Source organism: Carcharodon carcharias, chromosome 21 (genome assembly GCF_017639515.1).
Source record: "Carcharodon carcharias isolate sCarCar2 chromosome 21, sCarCar2.pri, whole genome shotgun sequence".
Lineage (NCBI taxonomy): Eukaryota > Metazoa > Chordata > Chondrichthyes > Lamniformes > Lamnidae > Carcharodon > Carcharodon carcharias.
The window spans coordinates 18016523-18039742 of NC_054487.1; the positions used below are offsets into that span (position 1 = coordinate 18016523).

The 23220-nt window shown below is 43.6% G+C and overlaps 1 protein-coding gene across 2 annotated transcripts in view; it reads left to right on the forward strand.

Moving 5' to 3' along the window:
- Positions 1-23220, forward strand: part of creb3l2 (cAMP responsive element binding protein 3-like 2) — a 98249-nt gene that overhangs the window by 55448 nt on the left and 19581 nt on the right. For both annotated transcript variants that reach the window (XM_041215855.1, XM_041215856.1), the window contains exons 5-9: positions 816-1000; positions 1576-1725; positions 6860-6918; positions 9166-9234; positions 14331-14430. In XM_041215855.1, coding sequence (XP_041071789.1) covers positions 816-1000; positions 1576-1725; positions 6860-6918; positions 9166-9234; positions 14331-14430 — 563 coding nt within the window. The remainder of the gene's footprint in view (positions 1-815; positions 1001-1575; positions 1726-6859; positions 6919-9165; positions 9235-14330; positions 14431-23220) is intronic.

Below are 23220 nucleotides of genomic sequence, written 5' to 3' on the forward strand. Positions count from 1 at the left end.
CCCCCTCTCGCCCGCTCCCGCCCCCTCTCGCCCGCTCCCGCCCCCTCTCGCCCGCTCCCGCCCCCTCTCGCCCGCTCCCGCCCCCTCTCGCCCGCTCCCGCCCCCTCTCGCCCGCTCCCGCCCCCTCTCGCCCGCTCACGCCCCCTCTCGCCCGCTCACGCCCCCTCTCGCCCGCTCACGCCCCCTCTCGCCCGCTCACGCCCCCTCTCGCCCGCTCACGCCCCCTCTCGCCCGCTCACGCCCCCTCTCGCCCGCTCACGCCCCCTCTCGCCCGCTCACGCCCCCTCTCGCCCGCTCACGCCCCCTCTCGCCCGCTCACGCCCCCTCTCGCCCGCTCACGCCCCCTCTCGCCCGCTCACGCCCCCTCTCGCCCGCTCACGCCCCCTCTCGCCCGCTCACGCCCCCTCTCGCCCGCTCACGCCCCCTCTCGCCCGCTCACGCCCCCTCTCGCCCGCTCACGCCCCCTCTCGCCCGCTCACGCCCCCTCTGCCCCTCTTGGGCTCTCTCTGGCTTTGCATCTCTTCCCCTTCCCTCTCGCCATAGTTTCTGTTAGTTAGATAATAAAAAGGCTGACAATAAAAAGGCTATGTGAAATGCATGAATAAGATAAGGAAATCATCATGCTGGACCAATGAAAGTGTAATTGTTTGCAAATTGCCCAATATATGTGTATATATGTCGCTTTTGGAATAACGTAAATAACTTTTAATCTCTCACGTCTGTCAGCTGGTTCATTCTGTCCTGAAGACAGTTTACCCAAGGCATAGCTGAACCCTAGTTTAAACGGAGACTTTGTGTTTTTCTATTCTTTGCAGCAGGGACAGATATTCTGCAGCTACCACCAACCCCACCCAGCAGCCATGGCAGCGACTGTGAGGGCGGACAAAGCCCAGCACGTTCTGTTCAATCACCCGACTCTATCCAGGCACAGCCTACAGGAAAAAGCATAACCCGCGCACCATCTGCTTTGGCCAGCTCTCCTCTTCTCACTGCACCACATGTAAGCTCTATATTTATTAGTAATTAATAATCCTCTATCCCTATCTTTTGCCATATGTTCCAGAAACCTGGCATTAGTAAAGTTCTGAAAGCAGGCCTTTACCTGTACTCTTGGATAAGGATGATAATGGGAGGCATTTGGCTAAGGAGGTCAAAACTGAAACCTGGATAACCACACCCCACCTGAAATAGAGGATAGGTTACCTACCCATGTAGATTGGGGACCTAAAGATGTAGTTAGGACTCTGATTGCAATTTTAAAGGACATATGGGCTAAACGTTTGCCAGCACTACTGTTGAGCTGCCTAAGCAATGGTCCTTAAAGTGAAACAGCTTCAAAAGCTTTAATGTTTGGAATTTTGTGGAGCTGAAAGGAATAGAAAGGCTTTTACAAGTTTCACAAAATTACTGGCCTGGTCTTGCATCGCTCAGCCTCACCTCCCCACCCCAGAACTACAAGTGGATATCAATCTTAGTTCAAAGAATGAAGTAAATCAAGTTGTTCCTGTTATTGGTAATTGTTAATCGTCCACAAGAATAAGGTGGAAGATGTAACCAAACACTGCTTCACCCTAGAAGCTGCAAGGCTCATCAGGACCTTTGATACTAACAGAGGAAGAGAAACGGACTTTGATTGCAGAGGGATACCCAGTTCCTATCAAACTACCGCTTACAAAAGCAGAAGAAAAGGCACTCAAGAAGATACGCAGAAAAATTAAGAATAAGGTAAGGAAGATAAATATCTTAGTGTTGCTTAGCAAACTCGTGGCTTCATGTAGTATCTTGCTGAAAATGCTTGTTTGTTTTGGTAAATGGGAAATGACTAAGTTCCAATTATCTCTCTAAATGTCTTAAGTACCACAGAGATGTGTTGAACATGGAGCAATACTGAAATGTTGTTGAAATCCATGTGAGTTAATCATGTTGGATCTTCTTTGTATTCATGGGATGTGGGCGTCACTGGCTAGGCCAGTATTTATTACCCATCCCCAATTGCCCTTGAGAAGGTGGTGGTGAGCTGCCTTCTTGAACCGCTGCAGTCCATTTGGTGTGGGCACACCCACAGTGCTGTTAGGGAGGGAGTTCCAGGATTTTGACCCAGTGACAGTGAATGTATGGCGATCTATTTCAAAGTCAGGATGATGAGTGGCTTGGAGGGGAAATTCCAGATGGTGGTGTTCCCATGTGTCTGCTGCCCTCGTCCTTCAAGATGGTAGAGTGGTGGATTGGAAGGTGCTGTCTAAGGAGCCTTGGTGAGTTCCTACATTGCATCTTGTGCGGCAGTGGTGGAGGGAGTGAATGTTTGTGGATCGGGTGCCAATCAAGCGGGCTGCTTTGTCCTGGATGGTATCAAGCTTCTTGAGTGTTGTTGGAGCTGCACTTATCCAGGCAAGTTGAGAGTATTTCATCTCATTCCTGACTTGTACAAGACCATAAGACATAGGAGCAGAAATTAGGCCATTCGGCACATTGATTCTGCTCCACCATTCAATCATGTCTGATAAGTTTCTCAACCCCATTCTCCCGCCTTCTCCCCATAACCTTTGATCCCCTTACCAATCAAGAACCTATCTATCTCGTTCTTAAATACACTCAATGACCTGGCCTCCACAGCCTTCTGTGGCAATGAATTCCATAGATTCACCACTTTCTGGCTAAAGAAGTTTCTCCTCATCTCTGTTCTAAAAGGTCTTCCCTTTACTCTGAGGCTGTGCCCTCGGGTCCTAGTCTCTCCTACTAATGGAAACATCTTCCCCACGTCCACTCTATCCAGGCCTTTCAGTATTCTGTAAGTTTCAATCAAATCCCCCCTCATCCTTCTAAACTCCATTGAGTATAGACCCAGAGTCCTCAAACGTTCCTCATATGTTAAGCCTTTCATTCCTGGAATCATTCTCGTGAACCTCCTTTAGACCATCTCCAGGGCCAGCACATCCTTCCTGAGATACGGGGCCCAAAATTGCTCTCAATATTCTAAATGTGGTCTCACCAGAGCCTTTTAATGCGTCAGCCGTACATCCCTGCTTTTATATTCTAGTCCTCTCGAAATAAATGCCAACATTGCACTTGCCTTCCTAATTACCGACTCAACCTGCAAGTTAACCTTGAGAGTCCTGGACTAGGACTCCCAAATCCCTTTGCTCTCCAGATTTCTGAATTCTCTCCCTATTTAGAAAATAGTCTATGCCTCTATTCTTCCTACCAAAGTGCATAACCTCACACTTCCCCACGTTGTATTCCATCTGCCACTTCTTTGCCCATTCTCCTAACTTGGCTAAATCCTTCTGCAGACTCCCTGCCTCTTCAATACTACCTGTCCCTCCACCTATCTTTGTATCATCTGCACACTCAGCCAGAATGCCCTCAGTTCCTTCATCTAGATCATTAATGTATAAAGTGAAAAGTTGTGGTCCCAACACTGACCCCTGCGGAACTCCACTAGCCACCGGCCGCCATCCTGAGAATGACCCCCTTATCCCCACTCTCTGCCTCCTGCCAGACAGCCAATCTTCTATCCATGCTAGTATCTTGCCTCTAACACCATGGGCTCTTATCTTACTTAGCAGCCTCCTGTGCGGCACCTTGTCAAAGGCCTTCTGGAAGTGCAAGTAGATAACATCCATTGGCTCTCCTTTGTCTAACCTACTCATTACCTCCTCAAAGAATTCTAACAGATTTGCCAGGTATGACCTCCCCTTGATGAAACCATGCTGACTTTGCCCTATTTTACCATGCAATTCCACTATTCTGAAATCTCATCCTTAATAATGGACTCTAAAATCTTACCAATGACCGAGGTCAGGCTAATCGGCCTGTAATTTCCCGTCTTTTGCCTCACTCCCTTCTTAAACATGGGGAGTTACATTAGCGAGTTTCCAGTCCTCTGGGACCCTCCCTGACTCGAGTGATTCCTGAAAGATCATCACTAATGCCTCCACTATCTCTTCAGCTATCTCCTTCAGAACTCTGGGATGTAATCCATCTGGCCCAGGTGTTTTATCCACCTTCAGACCTTTCAGTTTTCCTAGCACCTTCTCCTTGGTAATGGCCACCATACTCACCTCTGCCCCCTGACTCTCTTGAACTTTGGGGATGTTACTCGTGTCTTCCACGGTGAAGACTGACGCAAAATACCTATTCAGTTCCACCGTCATTTCTTTGTTCCCCACTACTACTTTTCCAGCAGCCCAATGTCCACTTTTGCCTCTCTCTTACCCTTCATATATCTAAAAAAAAAAACTCTTGCAATCTTCTTTTATATCACTGGCTAGTTTACCCTCATATTTAATCTTCTCCCTCCTTATTTCTTTTTTAGTTGTCCTCTGTTGGTCTTTGTAGGCTTCCCAATCCCCTGGTTTCCCACTGCTCTTCGCCGCATTGTATGCTTTCTCTTTAGCTTTTATGCTGTCCCTGACTTCCCTTGTCAGCCATGGTTGCCTCGTCCTCCCTTTAGTATGCTTCTTCTTCCTAGGGATGAATTTTTGCTGTGTCTCCCAAATTACTCCCAGAAACTCCTGCCATTGCTGTTCCACTGTCTTTCCTGCTAGGCTCATCTCCCAGTCAATTCTGGCCAGCTCCTCCCTCATGCCTCTGTAGTTGCCTTTATTCAACTGTAACACCGTTACATCTGATTCCAGCTTTTTCCTCTCAAATTGCAGGGTAAATTTTATCATATTATGGTCACTTCCTCCTAAGGGTTCCTTCACCTTAAACTCCCTTATCAAATCTGCCTCATTATACATCACTAAATCTAGAATTGCCAGTTCCCTAGTGAGCTACACCACAAGCTGCTCCAAAAAGCCATCTCGTAGACATTCCACAAATTCCTTTTCTTGGGATCCACTACCAACCTGATTTTCCCAGTCTACCTGCATATTGAAATCCCCCATGATCACTGTAACCTTGCCTTTCTTACACCAGGAGATAGAAAAGGTGTGTATCTTGTGCCCCACATCCTGACTACTGTTTGGAGACCTGTACATAATTCCCATTATGGTTTTTTTATCTTTGCGGTTCCTCAACTCTACCCAAACAGGTTCTACGTCATCTGACCCTACGTCATTTCTTGCTATCGATTCAATTTCATTTCTTACTAACAAAGCAACCCCACCCCCTCTGCCAACCTGCCTATCTTTTCAATAGGATGTATATCCTTGGATATTTAGCTCCCAGTCCTGATCCCCTTGCAGCCATGTCTCCGTGATGCCCACCACATCATACCTGCCAATTTCAATCTGAATCTGTGCCACAAGCTCATTTACCTTATTTCGTACACCGCGTGCATTCAGATACAACACCTTCAGTCCTGTATTTCCCGTCCCCTTTCTCATTGTCGTCCCTTTATCTGATGTGCTTGAAGTTAGATTCCTAACCCTTTCCAAACACTCTGTCCTATTTTGTGTTCTGGAGACTTACTAATAGCCTCTCCTGGGCTCTCCTTTCTTTTCAGTTTTTCATAATTTTCCATGAAGTTGAATCCACCCCCCTCCACATGCTAACCTGCTACTTTGTCTCCCATTAGTCATACTTCTTGGAGTTTTACCCTTCCCTTCCCCCCCACTTTCTAGTTTAAAGTCCTGTTGACCACCTTATTTACCCTTTTTGCTAGAACATTAGTCCCAGATCGGTTCAGGTGGAGACCGTCCCAACTGTACAGATCCCTCCTGTTCCAATATTGATTCCAGTGCCCCACGAAATGGAACCCCTCTTTCCACACCACTCCTTTAGTCACGTGTTTACTTCCCTTATTCTCGCATCCATATGGCAATTTGCACGTGGCTCGGGTAGTAATCCAGAGATTATAAGCCTTGAGGACCTGTTCTTTAATTTAGTTCCTAGTTCCTGATAATCCCCAAACAGGTCCTCTTTCCTAGTCTTACCTATGTTATTTGTCCCGACGTGGACCACAACAACTGGATCCTCCCCCTCCCTCTCCAATATCCTTTCAAGCCGGTCAGAGATGTCCCTCACCCTGGCACTGGGCTGGCAACATATCATGCGGGACTTTCGATCCTGCTTACAAAGAAAGCTATCAATTCCCCTAATTATAGAATCCCCTACAACTACCACTTGTCTTTTTGGTCCCCCCTCTTGAATGGCCTCCTGTGCCACGGTGCTGTGGTCAGCTGGCTCATCCTCCCTACAGCCCTGTTCCTCATCCACACATGGAGCAAGTACCTTGTACCTGTTGGACAAGGTCAAGAACTGAGGCTCCTCTGTTCCTGAACACAGGATCCCTCTACCTGCCTCACTTGCAGTCACACCCTGCTGACCCTGAACACTGACCGAATTTGAGGTACTTAATCTACCAGGTGTGACCGCCTCCTGAAACAAAGCATCCAAGATATCTTGTAGATGGTGGTCAGGCTTCGGGGAGTCAGAAGCTGAGTTACTTGCCACAGAATTCCTAGCCTCTGACCTGCTTTTCTAGTCACAGTATTTCTATGGCTAGTCCAGCTCAGTTTCTGCTCAATGGTAACCCCCAGGATGTTGATAGTGGGGGATTCAGTGAGGGTAATGCCTTTGAATGTCAAATGCATCTTCTATTACAATATATGTGCAAGTTTTAAGGTGAGAAGAAAATTAATACTGCCCATGGAAGCTAACTTCAAAATATGTTTTGACTAGGAGATTAGATATACCTTTAAATTTGGAGTAGGAGTAGGTCATTGGGCCCCTCAGCTGCTGATTTCCAGGCATGAAACTGGTTCCTATTTCTTTGTGAAAGCTTAACATGTACAATATTAAGTAAAGCTTAAGTGTGTATTAATGATTATAAATCATGAAAGTCTATCATAAGTTCTCAAAATTAAATTCTCCCAGTTAGCAAACAAACTGTGATAATATATGTTGTTGGCAGATCTCTGCCCAAGAGAGCAGAAGAAAGAAAAAGGAATACATGGATACGCTGGAAAAAAAGTAAGTCTGATTATTTAAAGTCACAGTAATCCTGATAATTTTGTAGCTAATGCCCTTTTTTATGGTTTTGCTCAGAGTAATTTCTCACCTCTTGAGTCAAAGTTGTGGGTTGAAGGCTGACTTCAGTGGAGTACTGAAGGAATGCTACATGGTGTCTGAGATACAGGCCAGGATTTTTACTCTCAAGGGAGGTGCACAGAATCAGGAAATTTCCCAGCTTGCCACACCCACCTCGGGGAGCAGGGGAGGAAAGTACCCTGGATAATGGGCTCTTTGTTTGGGGATGTGGGGCATTGTTGGCAGGTGCTTGCTGGGGTCAGGCCTGCTGCTCCTGCAGACAGTTTGGAGGCAGCTACAGGCTGATTAAAAAGCTCGCCTCAGTGCTCTTGGACTTCATCCCGGTTGTGCGGTTGAAAGTTAGGCCCTCTAAGTCTCACGCTCCCTCACTCCCTCTCCTCCCCACCCCCCCAATTATCTATGCCCCAACCCATACCCTCCATACTAACCCATGCCACCACATGCCCCCCCCCCCCCCCTCTCAATTATCCCCATGGTTCCTTATAGCCCCTATACCAACTTGGTGCAAACTCATGTCAATCCATGCCCCCACCCATTACCTTACACCCTCCATACCAATTTGTCCAGTATCCACTGTAGGCAGATTTCAGGAACCATGCTGCAATGAAATAATTTAAAATTCTAAGTATCTACTACAGACTTCACAAATCTGTGAAAATCTGGATCGCAGTTTTTTGAATGAATTATTCAATCCATGTCTGCTTGTTCAAATGGATGTTAAAAAAAATCTCATGGTACTATCAGATGGTGTCCTAATCTAACCCTTAATCAGTATCACTAAAAATAATCATCTTGTATTTGTTCATTTGCTGTAATGTAGAAAAGTACCAGCTAGTGTGCAGGCAACACAGTCTTTCTGTGTACAAATTGGCTGACATCTTTCGAAATAACACGAGTGACTGCACTTCTAAAGTAATTCATTGGCCACTTTGGATGTCACAATGATGTGAAGGATCCTATTTATAGGCAAGTTCTTTCCTTGTGGCTTATATCCCTAGCAATCTTCAATTTTTCATAAACAATCAAATAAAGTGGATTTTTAAATGAGTTCATATCAATAGTTCTAGGGTCCGATAGGTTACAATGCCTCTTCTGCCTGGGGGAATAGAACAGTTAAAATGGTGTGTCTTGTCTTTCTTAGCTAGGTTGGAGGTATGGCTTGTCTCGATCTGAGATATTAGAGCATAAGAACTAAGAACTAGGAGCAAGAGTGGACCATACAGTGCCTTGAGCCTGTTCCACCAGTCAACATAATCATGGATGACCTTCCTCTTCATCTCCACTTTCCTGCCTGCTCCCATAGATAACATTAGCATAGATAACATGGAGAAGTTTCTCCTTCATGCCCCTGCCTGAGAAATCATATTAAGGCATAGCAGAAAGTTTGGATATTGAGATCCACTGCCACCTTACAGCTCTAAACCGGATTTTTCACCCCTGCCAGATCCACTGCTGGCCCTCCCTCCCAAGCACACTACATGGAAATGATGGTGGGATAAATGGCCCGGAGCCCTGGCTCATTTTCCTCCTTTTTGCTCCAGTTGCAGCCACTTCCTAGGGCCACCATGTTGAAGGTGACGGTGGGCCCCACAATGGTGATGAAGGCATTTTACAGAGGCCTCAGCCCCTCCAGGCGGCTTCAGGGAGACTTGCATGTGGAAGGTCTCAATCTCCATCAGGGCCTTCAGCGGGAACCTTCCTTCCAATATTAGGGGTATTTCTGCCCCTTTGAAGTCCTTTACCATCTTCTCTGGTGCTGTATTGTTGGATCCATGGCAACTATTCTCCAAATTTGTACTGACGGGCACCTGTTGGTGGTGAGAATATGCAATAAACCCTGGCCCAGGAAAATGAGGTGAATCAGATACAAGCAGTAGACTGTATTACCACTCGACCAAAGTAAGAGTGCATCAACCACAGCTTTGTTCCTCCTTCCAGACAGTGAACCAACAGTTTCAGAAAGATAAATTGAGTAGTATATCCAACTTGCTTTAAGAACATGTTTCATGGAATACATGTGCTTTCTCTCAAAAATAGTCTACTGATAAAATTTAATTTCCTATTTCCCTCCTGGATACCAGAATAACTTTAAAAGAACAGTCGATCCCTTTCCTAAATAGTCAGTTTGACAACAGTATTTTTCATCACTGCCCACCTTTTTCTTACCAGGGTGGAATCCTGTTCAAATGAAAACAGTGAACTCCGTAAAAAGGTGGAAAATTTGGAGAAAGCAAACAGGTAAGAATGCTTCCGTGTGTTAATGCCTTGCTTTATATTCATTTGTACCCTTATTATAGTCTAATCGCCATTTGAACCAGAGCTTAAACTTATTCCTGAAATGCAGTTTGGGTTCAGTCTGAAACAGGTCCTCTGGTGGTTTCGTGATTGATTAAACTGAGTGAGTAAACGATGACTGCTTTGATTTTTCACTTTTTACTGTTTGTATTTTTTTCATTTGCTCATGCGATGTGAGCATTGCTGGCAAGAGTAGTAATTGCCCATCCCTAATTGCCCTTGAGAAGGGAGTGGTGAGCTCCCTTCTAGATCCACTGTTTTCCATGTGGTGTAAGGATACCAAGAGTGTTGCAGGGGCCGGATTTCCAGGATTTTAACCCAGCGACATTGAAAGAATGATGATGTAATTCCAAACCAAGATTGTGTGTGGCCTGGAGGGGAGCTCGCAGATAGCGATGTTCCCATGGATATCTGCTGTCCGTCCTTCTAGATAGTAGAGTTCACAAGTTTTTAGATGGTGTAGTCAATGGAGATTTGGTGAGTTGCTGCAGTGCACCTTGGAGGTGGTATACACTGTGCAAAGTGATGGAGGGACTGACTGATTGTGGAGGGCTTGCCAATCAAGCAGGCTGCTCTGTCCTACAAGATTCTTGAGTTTTGTTGGAGCTGCACTCATCCAGGCAAGTAGAAAGTATTCCATCACACGCCTGATTTTGTTTTGTAGATGTTGGACAGTTTTTGGGCAGAATTTCCAGCCTCTGGCCTGTTCATGGTGCCACACCATATGGCTGGTCTAGTTAAGTTTCTGGTCAATGATAGGATGGTTGATAATTGGATAGATGCCAGAGTTGTAGCTGTAACAGCGTGGCTGGGGAGCAGCTAGTTCTGGAGTATAAGGATGTTATTGGGGTTCATAGCCTTTGCAGTATCCATTGCCTTAGCCATTACTTGATATCACATGGAGTGAATCAAATTTGCTGACAGCTGGCATGTGTGATGCAGGGGACCTCAGAAGGAGGCTAAGATAGATCATCCACTTGGCATTTCTGGCTGGACATCGTTGCGAATACATTGACTTTTGCACTGACATGCTGCACTCCCCTATCATTGAGGATGGGAATATTCGTGGAGCCTCCTCTTCCCAATAGTTGTTTAACTGTCCACCAGCATTCACGACTGGATGTGAGTAGAACCGTTGAGCTTAGATCTGATCTGTTAGTTGTGGGATCACTTAGCTCTGTCTGTAACATGCTGTTTGACATGTTTCTCACCCTCTGTTGTATCTTCACCAGGTTGGTACCTCATTTTTAGTTGTGCCTGGTGATGTTCCTGGTATGCTCTTCTACATTGCACATTGAACCAAGATTGTTCCCTTAGCTTGATGTTAATGGTAGAGGAAGCAGTGGCATAGTGGTATTATCACTGGACTAATATTCCAGAGGTCCAGGGTAATGCTTTAGGGACCTGGGTTCAAATCTCACCACGGCAGAGGGTTAAATTTTAATTTTTAAAAATCTGGAATTAAGATGGCCATGATAACCATGAAACCATTGCTGATTGTTGTAAAAACCCATCTGGTTCACTAATGTCCTTTCTTTAGGGACGATTTCTCCTATAGGGAAGGAAATCTGCTGTCCTCACCTGGTCTGGCCTATGTGTGACTCCACAGCAATGTGGTTGACTTTTTTTTAAAAAAATGCCTTCTGAATGAGGGCAGTTAGGGATGGGCAATAAATGCTGGCCTAGCCAACGACACCTACATCCCCTGAACGAATAATAATAAAAAAAAATGAAGGACGTGCAGGCCATGAGGTTACAGATTACGGTGGAATATAATTCTGCTGCTACTGATGGCCCACAGGATGCCTCATGGACACCAGCTTTGAGCTACTGTTTCTTACCTGAATCTATTCAATTTAGCATGCTAGTAACTGCCACACAACATGATGAAAGGTGGCCCCAGCATTAAGATGAAACTTTGTCTTCACTAAAACTGCAGTTGTCCCTCCTTCCAATACTGCCAAGTATCTGGACTCCAGTTGTAAATGCACATATCCTTGACTGTATAAGTAGGAGGGACAAGGTCTCTCCCACCAATACAAGGGTAGCAGAGACAAGATCCTCCTCCTGTTGGTTCCCTCACCATTTGCCATAAGCTCAGTCTGTCAAGATTTGTCATTCACCTCAGTCAATAGTGGTGTTACTGAACACTCTTGGTGATGGACGTTGTATTGTGGTAGGGAATTTGTTTGATGAATAGTGCCTCTGTTACATGTCGAGATTTTTTTCTCGCTTTCAAATTTCAGATCATCATCATTGGAGAGTCCTAATACACTGGTGTGTTGACTAGCCTTGCTATCTAGATAATGTGTCCCACATGTTGAACAATGCTACCTTTCCATTATCTTAGTTACTGAAATTGTCTAAGTCCCTGTAGGATCGATCTGCTAATAACATAAGAATTAGGAGCATTTCAGCCCCTCGAGCCTGCCCCGCCATTCAATACGATCATGGCTGATCTCATTTCGGCCTCAACTCCAATTTCCTGCCCTCTTCCCATACCTTTCAACCCATTACTAATTAAAAATCTGTCTATCTCCTCCTTAAATTTGTTCAGCGTCCCAGCATCCACTGCATTCTGAGGTAGTGAATTCCACAGATTCGCGACCCTTTGAGAAAAGTAATTCCTCCTCATCTGATTTAAATCTACCAACCCTTAGCCTAAAACTATGGCCTCCCCTTCTAGAATGCCCCATAAGGGGAAACATCCACTCCACGTCTACTGTCTATCCCCTTTAGCATCTTATACCTCAATTAGATCTCCTCTCATCTTTCTAAACTCTAGCGAGTATAGGCCTAAACTACTCAATCTCTCCTCATAAGACAAGTCCCACATCTCTGGAATCAATCTAGTGAACCTTCCCTCCAGTGCAATTACATCCTTCCTCAAGTAAGGGGACCGAAATTGTACTCCAGGTGCGGTCTCACCAATGCCTTGTACAGTTGCAACAACACTTCTCTGTTTTTACACCCTCTTCCTTTAGCAATAAATGCCAAAATTCCATTTGCCTTCCTTATTACCTGCTGTACCTGCATACTAGTTTTCAGCGATTCATGCACAAGGACACCCAGATCCCTCTGCACTGAAACATTCTGAAGTTTCTCTCCATTTAAATAATGTCATCTTTTTATTCTTCTGACCAAAATGGATAACCTCACACTTAACCACATTAAACTCCATCTGCCAAATTTTGGCCCAGTCACCTAACCTGTCCATACCTATTTGTAAGTTTCTTATTTATTCATTGCAACTTACTTTCCCACCTATTTTGGTATCATCTGCAAATTTAGCCATAGTACCTTCTATCTCTGAAACCAAGTCATTAATATAGATTATAAAAAGTTGAGGCCCAAGGACCGAACCCTGTGGCACCCCACTAGTTACAGCTTGCCATCCAGAAAAAGACCCATTTATCCTGACTCTCTGCTTTCTGTTGGTTAGCCAATCCTCTATCCAAGATAATATATTACTCCTAAATCCATGTGATCTTATCTTGTGTATTAATCTTTTGTGCGGCACCTTATCAAAGGCCTTCTGGAAGTTCAGATATTTTACATCTACAGGATCGCCATTATCCACTTTGCTTGTCACTTCTTCAAAGAACTCTAGCAAATTAGTCAAACACAATTTACTCTTCATAAAACCATGCTGACTCTGAAGGATTGCATTTTGACTTTCCAAATGCCCCATTACTACTTCCTTAATAATGGATTCTAACAATTTCCCATCGACAGATGTTAAACTAACTGGTCTATAGTTTCCTACTTTCTGTCTCTTCCTCTCCCCACCCCCCCCACGCCCCCCAACTTTTGAATAAAGGCGTTATATTAGCATTTTTCCAATCCACTGGAACTTTTCCAGAACCCAGGGAATTTTGGAATATTATAGCCAATGCATCCATTATCTCTGCTGCTACTTCCTTTAAGACCCTAGGATGTAGGCCATTAGGTCCTGGGGACTTGTCACTCTTTAATCCCAATAGTTTGCCCAGTACTTTTTCTCTAGTGATGGTGATTGTTCTAAGCTCCTCCTTTTCTATACCCTCTGCACTACCTACTATTGGGGTGGTACTAGTGTCCTCTACCGTGAAAACTGAGGCAAAATATTGATTAAGCGTCTCTGCTATTTCTGTGTTCCCCACTATTAACTCCCTAGTCTCATCCTCCAATGGACCAACATTCACTTTAGTTGAATTGAAAACGCCTGTCTTTGACTAACAGAGCATCACAACTTCAAAGTTGCCCTGCAGCTTTCTTCCCTATCAGTGATAGAATTAATGAATCCTACAGCACAGAAGGCCATTTGTTCCATTGTGCCTGTGCTGGCTCTTTGAAAAGAATTATTCAATCAGTCCTGTACTGTTTCGGTTTTCCCCAAAATCCTGCAATTTTTCCCTTTTCAAATATATATCCAGTTTATTTTTTTTATAAAGTTACTGTTGAATCTTCTACCGTCATCCTTTTAAGAGCGAATGCCACATAGTCATAACTGCGCAAGTAATATCTCCTCTCTCCCCACCCCATGACCTGGTTCTTTTGTCAATTATTTTACATCTGCATCCTCTCGTTATCAACACTCCTGACAGTGGGAACTGTTTCTCCTCTTAAAATTCCCTCTTAGCTTTCTCTGCTTGAAGGAGAACAATCCTAGCCTCCCTAATCTTTCCATATAAGTGGAAGTCCCTCCTCTGCTATATAAATGCAAGTCTTTTTTTAACATTTGAATTTATGCATTCTCAGTCTAACCTTGTTGGTCTCATCCTTCAGTACTGCCATCTGTCAGCTTTTAAGATTAATGTCAGCTTTGTCTAACATAAAGCTGACACAGTTTCCCATCTTCTCAAGAGAAAGCTACCTGTCTGCCTAGCTTGGAGAAGCATTGGCCTCACTCATGTGGATGCCCACGCCATGCTTTTCTGTGTTTTCAGCAGGTTAACCTTGAAGGGGAAGTCTAAATTGGAAAAATAATATCTGTTTGGTTAAAATACACAAACCTTTAGTGTCATTGCCTAATAAGGTGAAAATATTTTATTCCTCAGGTCCTTGCTCCAGCAGCTTCAGGGACTCCAGGTCCTGGTGGCAGGGAAGGTGCCCAGACCCTGCAAGATGGCCAGCACACAAACCAGCACATGCTTAATGGTAAAAACAAAGGTTGTTCTGCTGTCAATAGATTGAATTGAAGCAAAGAATTGAAAATTCTTCTTCATTCTGATCCTCCACAGAAGAATAAGGTTAGGTCATGGGGTCAGCTTTCAGAGATTTAAATCATCATGTTGGTGTCCTCTTCTCCCTCTAATGTTCTATGAAATAAATGAGCCTCCTGAATTATTGGAGTTTTTCCCTAACTGCTGGCTCTGATCAGATCTTTGCTGTGTGAAGGTTCTGCAAATGGCATTCGCTTCATTTTCTGTATTTAATGGGATAGCATGATGTTCTTTGGTTCTCTGCACAGTATTCGAGGCTTTTACTTGTGTTCCAGTACTGGTGTCTGCTCTGCCTGTCTTAGAGGCATGACATGGCTACCACTAGGGTCTAATGCTTTCTTTACTTAATAATCTTTGCAAAGTCATCTCATAAGGTGAGAATCCATGCTAAAACAACATATTGCCACACAAGATAATTATGTGGGTTCAATATTTGGTAACATATCCTCATTTATTGGTATCTCATTTCTATAGTACTAGATACCTGACTGTTTGATGGACCAACATTGCCTTACATAGCAAATAACTATAAAGCAAGCATTTTAAATGAGTTTTTGATGATTACTTAAATTGTCCTTGTAGAAATCTAAATTATATCTATCAACCTCCTGATCAGTTCTGAATATGACTTGGGAGGCATTCAAAATTTACACAATCTGCTGTGCAAAGTATCTGCATTTTTTAAGCATAAATTAGTTTTCTTAACATTCTTCCACAAAATTATTTCTATTTTTCTCAGGGCTAATTAGCCTTTGCTTGCCCCACCTCCCACTAGCTTGCTCTTTAAAGTTCACAGCAACTCTTTAATATTATTAGATGCATTCTTTCTTTCCAAATTTTGTTTACTCTTTCATGGGATGTGGGTATCACTGGCAAGGCCAGTATTTATTGCCCATCCCTAATTTCCCTTAAACTGAGTGGCTTGTGAGGCCATTTCAGAGGGCAGTTAAGTAAGAATCAACTTCATTGCTGTGGGTCTGGAGTCACATGTAGGCCAGACCAGGTAAGGACGGTAGATTTCCTTCCCTAAAAGGCACTAGTAATCCAGTTGGGTTTTTATACCGATCAGCAATGGTTTCATGGTCACCATTACTGGTGGGGTTTTGAACCCTTGTTCCCAGAACATCAGCCTGGGTCTCTGGATTACTAGTCCAGTGAGATTATCACCAAACCAATGCCTCTCCCCCTAATATAAACTTAATGCTTTCATCATAATGAACAATTTGCTTGGTTCAATTTTCGCTTAAAATTTGAAAACTTGTATTAACTTGAAGTTTCCTCTTTTTTCCAAGGAAAACAGTTGCAACTTCTTTATCTTATTTCATTATTAAAATTCCCAATACCTGGAATTCTTAGTCCTCTCAAAGACATTACTAGAAATCATGTGATTAGGTGGCAAAAACAGCATGCAGTACTTCAAATAGGATCTGATAATGCTTTGTATAATATGGCCTATTTAGTTTTGAACTATATCCATCTGTTAATATAACCTAATTGCTTTTTCCACTTTAGATAACTACAGCTCACAGATTGAATCATACAGCCCACAAGGAAGCCATTTGGCTCTTTGTGCCTTTGCCAGTCCTCTGAAAGAGCTATCCAAATATTCTCTCTCCTTTTCCTTGTAGCAGATTTTTCCTTTTCAAGTATACATCCAACTCCCTTTTGAAAGATACTACTGAATCTGCTTTCACTAACCCTTTCAGTCAGTGCTTTCCACAACAACTTGCTGCAGAATAACAATTCTCATCTCCTTGAGTTCTTTAGCCTTTCTTTTAAATCTTTCTTCTCTGGTTACCAACCTCTTGCCAGGGGAAACAGTTCCTCCTTGTTTATCTATCAAAAGCCCTCATAATTTGCAGCATCTCTATTAAATTCCCCCTTAATCTTCTCTGTTCTAAGAACAACCCCAGTTTCTCTAGTCTCCCCACTTAACTGAAGTCTTTCTTACCTGGTACCATTCTAGTAAATCTAACAACTTTTCTTAGAATCATTGAACATCTCCAGCATTAGAAAAGGCAGTTTATGCTGGATTATACCTTTGAGTCACCTTTTTGTCAATATTTATAATGGAAAGATGCTATGTTAACATTAGCAGTTGTAGGTCCCTGGCTAGCAGGTGGTGCTGTGCCACATGTTGGCCAGACCCACCCACCATTTGTTTTTCCATCTGATAATTATGTTTTAAAAATGTGACTAGGTATGTAGGTGCCCAACACCCCTCCCACCTCTTGCCCCATTTTATAACCTTGTTAAAAGTCGTCTAGAGCTCTCTTGATAATTTGAAGCCATTTTTTCCGCTAAGATGTATCTAGCAATTTGAATTAAGCCATCTTAATATCAGTGGAAACTTAGTTATCAAAAAATGTTGAATTTTGGTGAATTTGAATAAAGGACAGACTTTAACCAGACAGGACATCATAGACATCTAAGACAGGAGTTCAAACCTGTTCTGTACTCAGAAGTGCCCTCTTTCTTTTAATATGTAAGTTTATTGAAGTCCCTCTGTTACAAGAATACAAGAATCAGGAGCAGGAGTAGGCATTTGGCCCCTTGAACCTGTTCTGTCATCCAAAGGAACATGGCTGACCTGATTGTGGGCTGCACCTTTCTGTTTAGCTCCTTCATAACCCTTGACTCCCTTGTCAATCAACAATCTATCATACTCAACCAATGACCCCGTGTCCTCTGCTCTCTGGGTAAGGGAATTCCACAGGCTAACGACTGAAAGATAATAATTCTCTTTATCTCAGTCTTAAATGGGAGATCCCTATTTTTTGAACTGTATCCTCTAGTTCTAGACACCCCTACAAGGGAAAACATCCTCTCAGCATCCGCCCTGCCAAGTCCCTTCAAGATCTTTATATGTTTCAATAAGACCATCGCTCATTCTTCTAAACTCCAATGGGTATTGACCCAACCTTCCCTCATAAGTTAACCCCTTCATCCCAGGACTTAGTCAAGTGACACTTCTCTGAACATCACCTAATGCAATTATATCCTCAAGTAAGAGTCCAAAACTGTCCTTAGTAGCAATCTAACTAAGGCCCTGCTGCTAAGGTACAGCTGCTTCCTAACCTATCTAACCAATTCTCTATTCAAAACAAAAACAGAATTACCTGGAAAAACTCAGCAGGTCTGGCAGCATCGGTGGAGAAGAAAAGAGTTGACGTTTCGAGTTCTCATGACCCTTCAGCAGAACTGCTGAAGTTCCTCTCTATCCACCTTGCTTTTCACTTCCTTAAAGAGCATTAATAAATTAGTCAAACACAATTTCCCTTTCACAAAACCATGCTGACTGCCTGATTGTGTTATGATTTTCTAACTATCCTGTTGTTACCTTAATAATGGATTCTAGCATTTTCCCTATGACATGTTAGGCTAAGTGGTCTATAGTTTCCTGCTTTCTGTTTCCCTCCTTTCTTGAATAGAGTTGTAACATTTACAATTTCCCAGTCTGCTGGAACCTTTCCAGAATTCAGGGGATTTTGGAATATCACAATCAATGTATCTACTATCTTCTGCCACCACTTTTTTTAAAACTCTAGGATGCAGGCCATCAGGTCTAAGGGACTTATCAGCTTTTAGCTAATAGCTTTCCTATTACCGTTTCCCCAGTGATTGATTTTACATACAAACAGATTAATTAGGAGCAAGAGGGGGCCATCTGGCCCCTTGAGCCTGCTCAGCCATTCAATAAGATCATAGCTGATCTGATTGTAACCTCAATCCCACATTCCTGCCAACCCCTGATAACCTTTCACCCCCTTTGTTATGATCATCAGCTGAGGTTAACCCTGGACCAGCCTGATCCCGGAGTGGAACCCAGCTTGACAGGTCTTAACTTTTGTTGTTTTAGTTATGTGGAGCTTAGCTACTGAACAAAGGCACAGGGGTCAGCTGATGAGCTTTAAACAAAAGAATAAAACACTTATTCAACAAGAAAAGATTAACTATATTACAATACTCCTTCACCCACAACTGTACCTTTACAGATGTATACAGATTTGTAAGGATAACACAAGTTACAGAAGATATCTTATTCTCTAATGCACACAGTAAGTACCCAGTCCAGGTAAACCTATGGTACCTTATGGTCAGACACACAACACTCTGAAACCAAGTGACAGGTACCACATCAAACAGATGCTGTAGATCTCTCCTCAACTACCCCCAGACGCTTGTCACACCATATGCAAACCAGGCTTATTGAATTCCATCCTTCACACGAGGGTTTCCAATCGCCACTCTTCATGACCTTGCCTTGGAATCTTCTCCCAAGCTGACGCTTTCTCTCAATAGTCTTCTGCAAGGGTTCACCTCCAGGGTTTCAAATTCTCCTTTTGATGTTCCTGTTCCTTGGATCGCTGCATGCATTCAAGCTGTCTTCCACGCACTCTGTCTCTCTCACTCAGCCATCAATAATACACCACTGCTTCACATGCCCATAGCAAAGAGTTACAGACCTTCAGTTGTCTCCTTGGACCTTCTTGTCTCTTGCAAGCTGTTCTCGCTTTAAATCTGCTTTCTGCAGCTTTTGTCTCTTTAAATCTGAAGCTTGGAGCCTTTCTCTCTGCCCCTCATTCTTAACATCACTTAACAGGACCTTTTCCAGGTTCCTGACCTTCCTTTGACTAGAAGGTCATTTTTGGACTTTCTCCTCTTCCACTACCCTGGATTTGTGGGGTTTTCCTTAGCTTGGGACTTCTTATCTGTCCCCTCTTAGGCTGTTTTTGCTTCACAGCTGTCTTCAAACCAATTGAACTCAAACAGCTTCCAAAACAACCGCTGTTTCTCTTGTGTGTGTGTCTGTGGGAGGGACCTGCCTCTCTGGCTGCTGTTGGCCCCCTGTTGCTAGGCAACAGCCAGTTTTCTACTGTTGTTGGTTTAACTTCTCCTTGGGGGCCGTAAAACTCCTCTTTAGAAATGCAAGCACGTTTTTAAAGTCAAGCTAAAACTCTAATCTTTCTTAACACCCAGATACAGAAATACAAATTAAACTTGAACTTTAAAGCTAAAACTCATTCCTAACACCCACAAATACAAATATAACTTAGTAAAACTATTTCTATTGCCTAGTACCCTTGTTAATCAAGAATCTGTCTAGCTCTGCCTTAAAAATATTCAAAGACTCTGTTTCTTTCACCTTTTGGGGAAGAGAGTTCCAAAGGCTCAGGACCCTCCGAGAATAACGTTCTTGGAATCTTTCTTTCTTTCTTATTGGAATGTATCTATTCTATGTATTCTGAAATATCCTTCAAATGTCTGCCACTGAACCTTTATTGACCTATCTCTTAACCTCAATTTCCAGTTCACTTTAGCTAATTCCGCTTTCATGTCCTCCTAATTGCCCTTATTTAAATTTAAAATGCTAGTCTTGGACGCACTCATCTCCATCAAAATAAATGTAAAATTCAATCATCATATGGCCGCTGTTACCTAGGGGCGCCTTCGCTATGAGATCATTAATTAATCCCATCTTGTTGCTCAATGCCAGATCTAGTGTTGCCTGCTCTTTGGCTCCCGAAAGTTCTGCTCTAAGAGACTATCTCAAAAACGTCTACAAACTCCTCATTTACGTTACCTTTGCCCATCTGATTTTTCCTGTCTAGATGTAGATTAAAATCCCCAATGATTATCGCTGTACCTTTTTGACAAGCTCCCATTATCTCTTCTTTTATACTCTGCCTTACTGCGTAGTTACAATTAGGGGGCCTGAATACCACTCCCGCAAGTTACTTTTTGCCTTTATTATTCCTCACCTCAATCCAAACCGCTTCTACGTCCTGGTTTCCTGAACTTAAGTCATGCCTCTCTATTGTTCTAATGCCATTATTAATTAACAAAGCCACCCCTCCACCTTTTCCTAACTTCCTATTCTTCCTAAATGACATGTGCCCTTCAATGTTGGGGTTACAATCTGTGTCATCCTGTAATGTCTCTGTAATGACTATCAGATTGTACTTATTTATTTCTACTTGCACTATCTGTTCATGGCCAGAATTTTACACCCCAACCCAAATGAAATAGCGCGAGATGATATCGGGCAAGCATCCCAGCATCATCACGCACTCGCACAATATTTCACTCAGCGGGTGCGCGCGACAACAATTAAGTGAGCAATTAAGCCCATTAATGATGCAATTAACAGCAATTTTACGTGGCCCATACATACTTACAGTTGGCAGACAGGCCATTATCCCAGGCAGCATTCACATTTTTGCTCAAACCTCGATCGAGGTTGGGATGAAATCTCGGGGAAATAAAATAAAAGGAGTTACGTGGGGACTTTTTTTTTATGAGGTATGCTTTCAGGTTCTTCATTGTGCTACTTGGACATATTTTGCAGCATTTTTGTCATTTTGTTTATTCTGTGGAGGTTTGCAGCTCCCTGGGACAGCTGTCTGCCTTCACGGGGCTCACTAGAAGTGCTCACCCGCACCTTCAGTTAGAACAAAGAACAAAGAAAAGTACAGCACAGGAACAGGCCCTTCGGCCCTCCAAGCCGATCATATCGCCCATCAAACTAAAACATTTTGCACTTCCCGGGTCCATATCCCTCTATTCCCATTCTAGTCATGTATTTGTCAAGCTGCCTCTTAAACACCACTATCGTACCTGCTTCCACCACCTCCTCTGGCAGCGAATTCCAGATTCTCATTACCCTCTGCGTAAAAAAACTTACCCCGCACATCTCCTCTAAAGTTTTCTCCTCTCACCTTAAATCTATGTCCCCTAGTAATTGACTCTTCCACCCTGCTCAGCCTGCCCTTTTCCTGCCTCCTCCCTGGCGGCGCTCAGCATTTCTCAGTACGCATTTCACAGTGGCTGGTAGTTAATTGGCCGGCCAGCGTATAATCACAGTTGGGGGCCCATCGCAGCCGGAGGCCCATTTTCTGTCTGTTTCTGGGCCTGCCGACTGCACACCTCCGACAAACGAAAAATTCAAGGCCTGTTTTCTAATAGTATGTGCATTTAGATACAGAGCTTTTAGTTTGTCCTTTTATTATTTTTGTAGCATCTAGCCTTATCTGATTTACCCTTAGATTTGTACTCTGTCCCTTCCTGTCATGATCTGTTTATAATTTCCCATATTAGTATATTTCTTCCTTGCCTTGTCTCCACTCTTTGGCTTTCCACGTCTTCCCAAATTTGTTCCCTTGCACCCACTATTCAGTTTATACCCTCTCTATTTCCCTGGTTATGCAACTTGCGAGGACACTAGCCCCAGCATGGTACAGGTGTAGACCATCCCAGCAGTACAGATCCCACTTTCCTCAATTCTGGTGCCAGTGCCCCACAAACTGGAACCCATTTCTCCCACACTAGTCTTTGAGCCATGCATTCATTTCTCTAATCTTTTTTGTTCTATGCCTCTTTGCATGTGGATCAAGTAATAATCCAGAACTTATTACCTTTGAGGCTCTGCTTAATTTGGTGCCTAGGTCCTCATACTGCCTATGCAGAATCTCCTTCCTCATCCTGCCTATTACATTGATGCCTACAGAGACCACGACCACTGGACCTCCCTCTCCCACAGCAGGTTCTTCTCTAGCCCTGAGCTAATGTCCTGAACCCTGGCACTGGGCAGGCAACATAGCCGTCTGGACTCTCGCTGCTTGCTGCAGAGAACAGTGTCAGTCCCCCTCACTATACTGTCCCCTCCTACCACTACATTCCTTCATGCTCCCTCACTTGAACAATTTCCTGTACCATGGTGCCATGGTCAGACAGCTCATCCGCCCTGCAGCCCCACTCTCATCCAAACAAGCTGAAAGAGCTAGGACAGTTGCAGAGGCTGATACTCCTGCACTCATGCTCTCTGGGTCCCCTCACCTGCCTCAGCTACAGTCACACCCTCCTGTCCCCGACCACCTTCCAAATCAGAGGACCCTATCCCAATGGTGTGACCCCCCTCCTGGTGTAAAGTGTCCAGGTAACTTTCTCCCTTCCTGATGTGTCACAGTGTTCGCAGCTCATTCTCCAGCTCAGTGACTCAGCCAAAGCTCCTCAAGCCACAGACACTTACTGTTGACATGTTTGCCCTGGAATGCACTGATATCCAGGAACTCCCACATGCTGTAGCCATGACGCATCACCTATCCTGCCATGCTTATGTACTTTAATTGCTTAATTATTTCATTCAGTTATTTTTTATGTTATCTTGTATATTTATTAATCTTATCACAAATACCAGTAATATTTTAAACTTTAAGAATAGAATAGACCTTGACCACTTATCAGATACTCAGAAAACAGATGGCCTTCTCACCAAACTCCTTCAGCTCACCAAACTTTCACACTCTGTTGAGGTCGCACACTCAGTGCTGGTCACACTGAGGATGTCTGAATTTATTTGTTCTAAACAAAGAGACTAGGTGAACAAGGTACAGCAAGACCAGTTCAAGCTAGTTTCCTTAATTAACCATTTCGGCTGTTGGCAGTGGATAGCTTCTATCTCCCTGCTTAGGTCCCTGGATGAGACTGACATTTAGTTGCAAATATTGTTTAAATTATTAAATACAAGCAATATTAGATATTTAGAAAGATATTTAAGTTTTCCTCGGCTCATCAAACTCTCTCTCTCCCTTGAGATCACACACTCTTTTTGAGTTCCTCCCTCCCTTTTACCTCTATTTTCATGTATTCTTGGGAATTTCTTTTGCATCTTCTACAGTGAAGATGGACACAAAGTATTGTTCAGTCATGCTGTGCCATTTGTTAG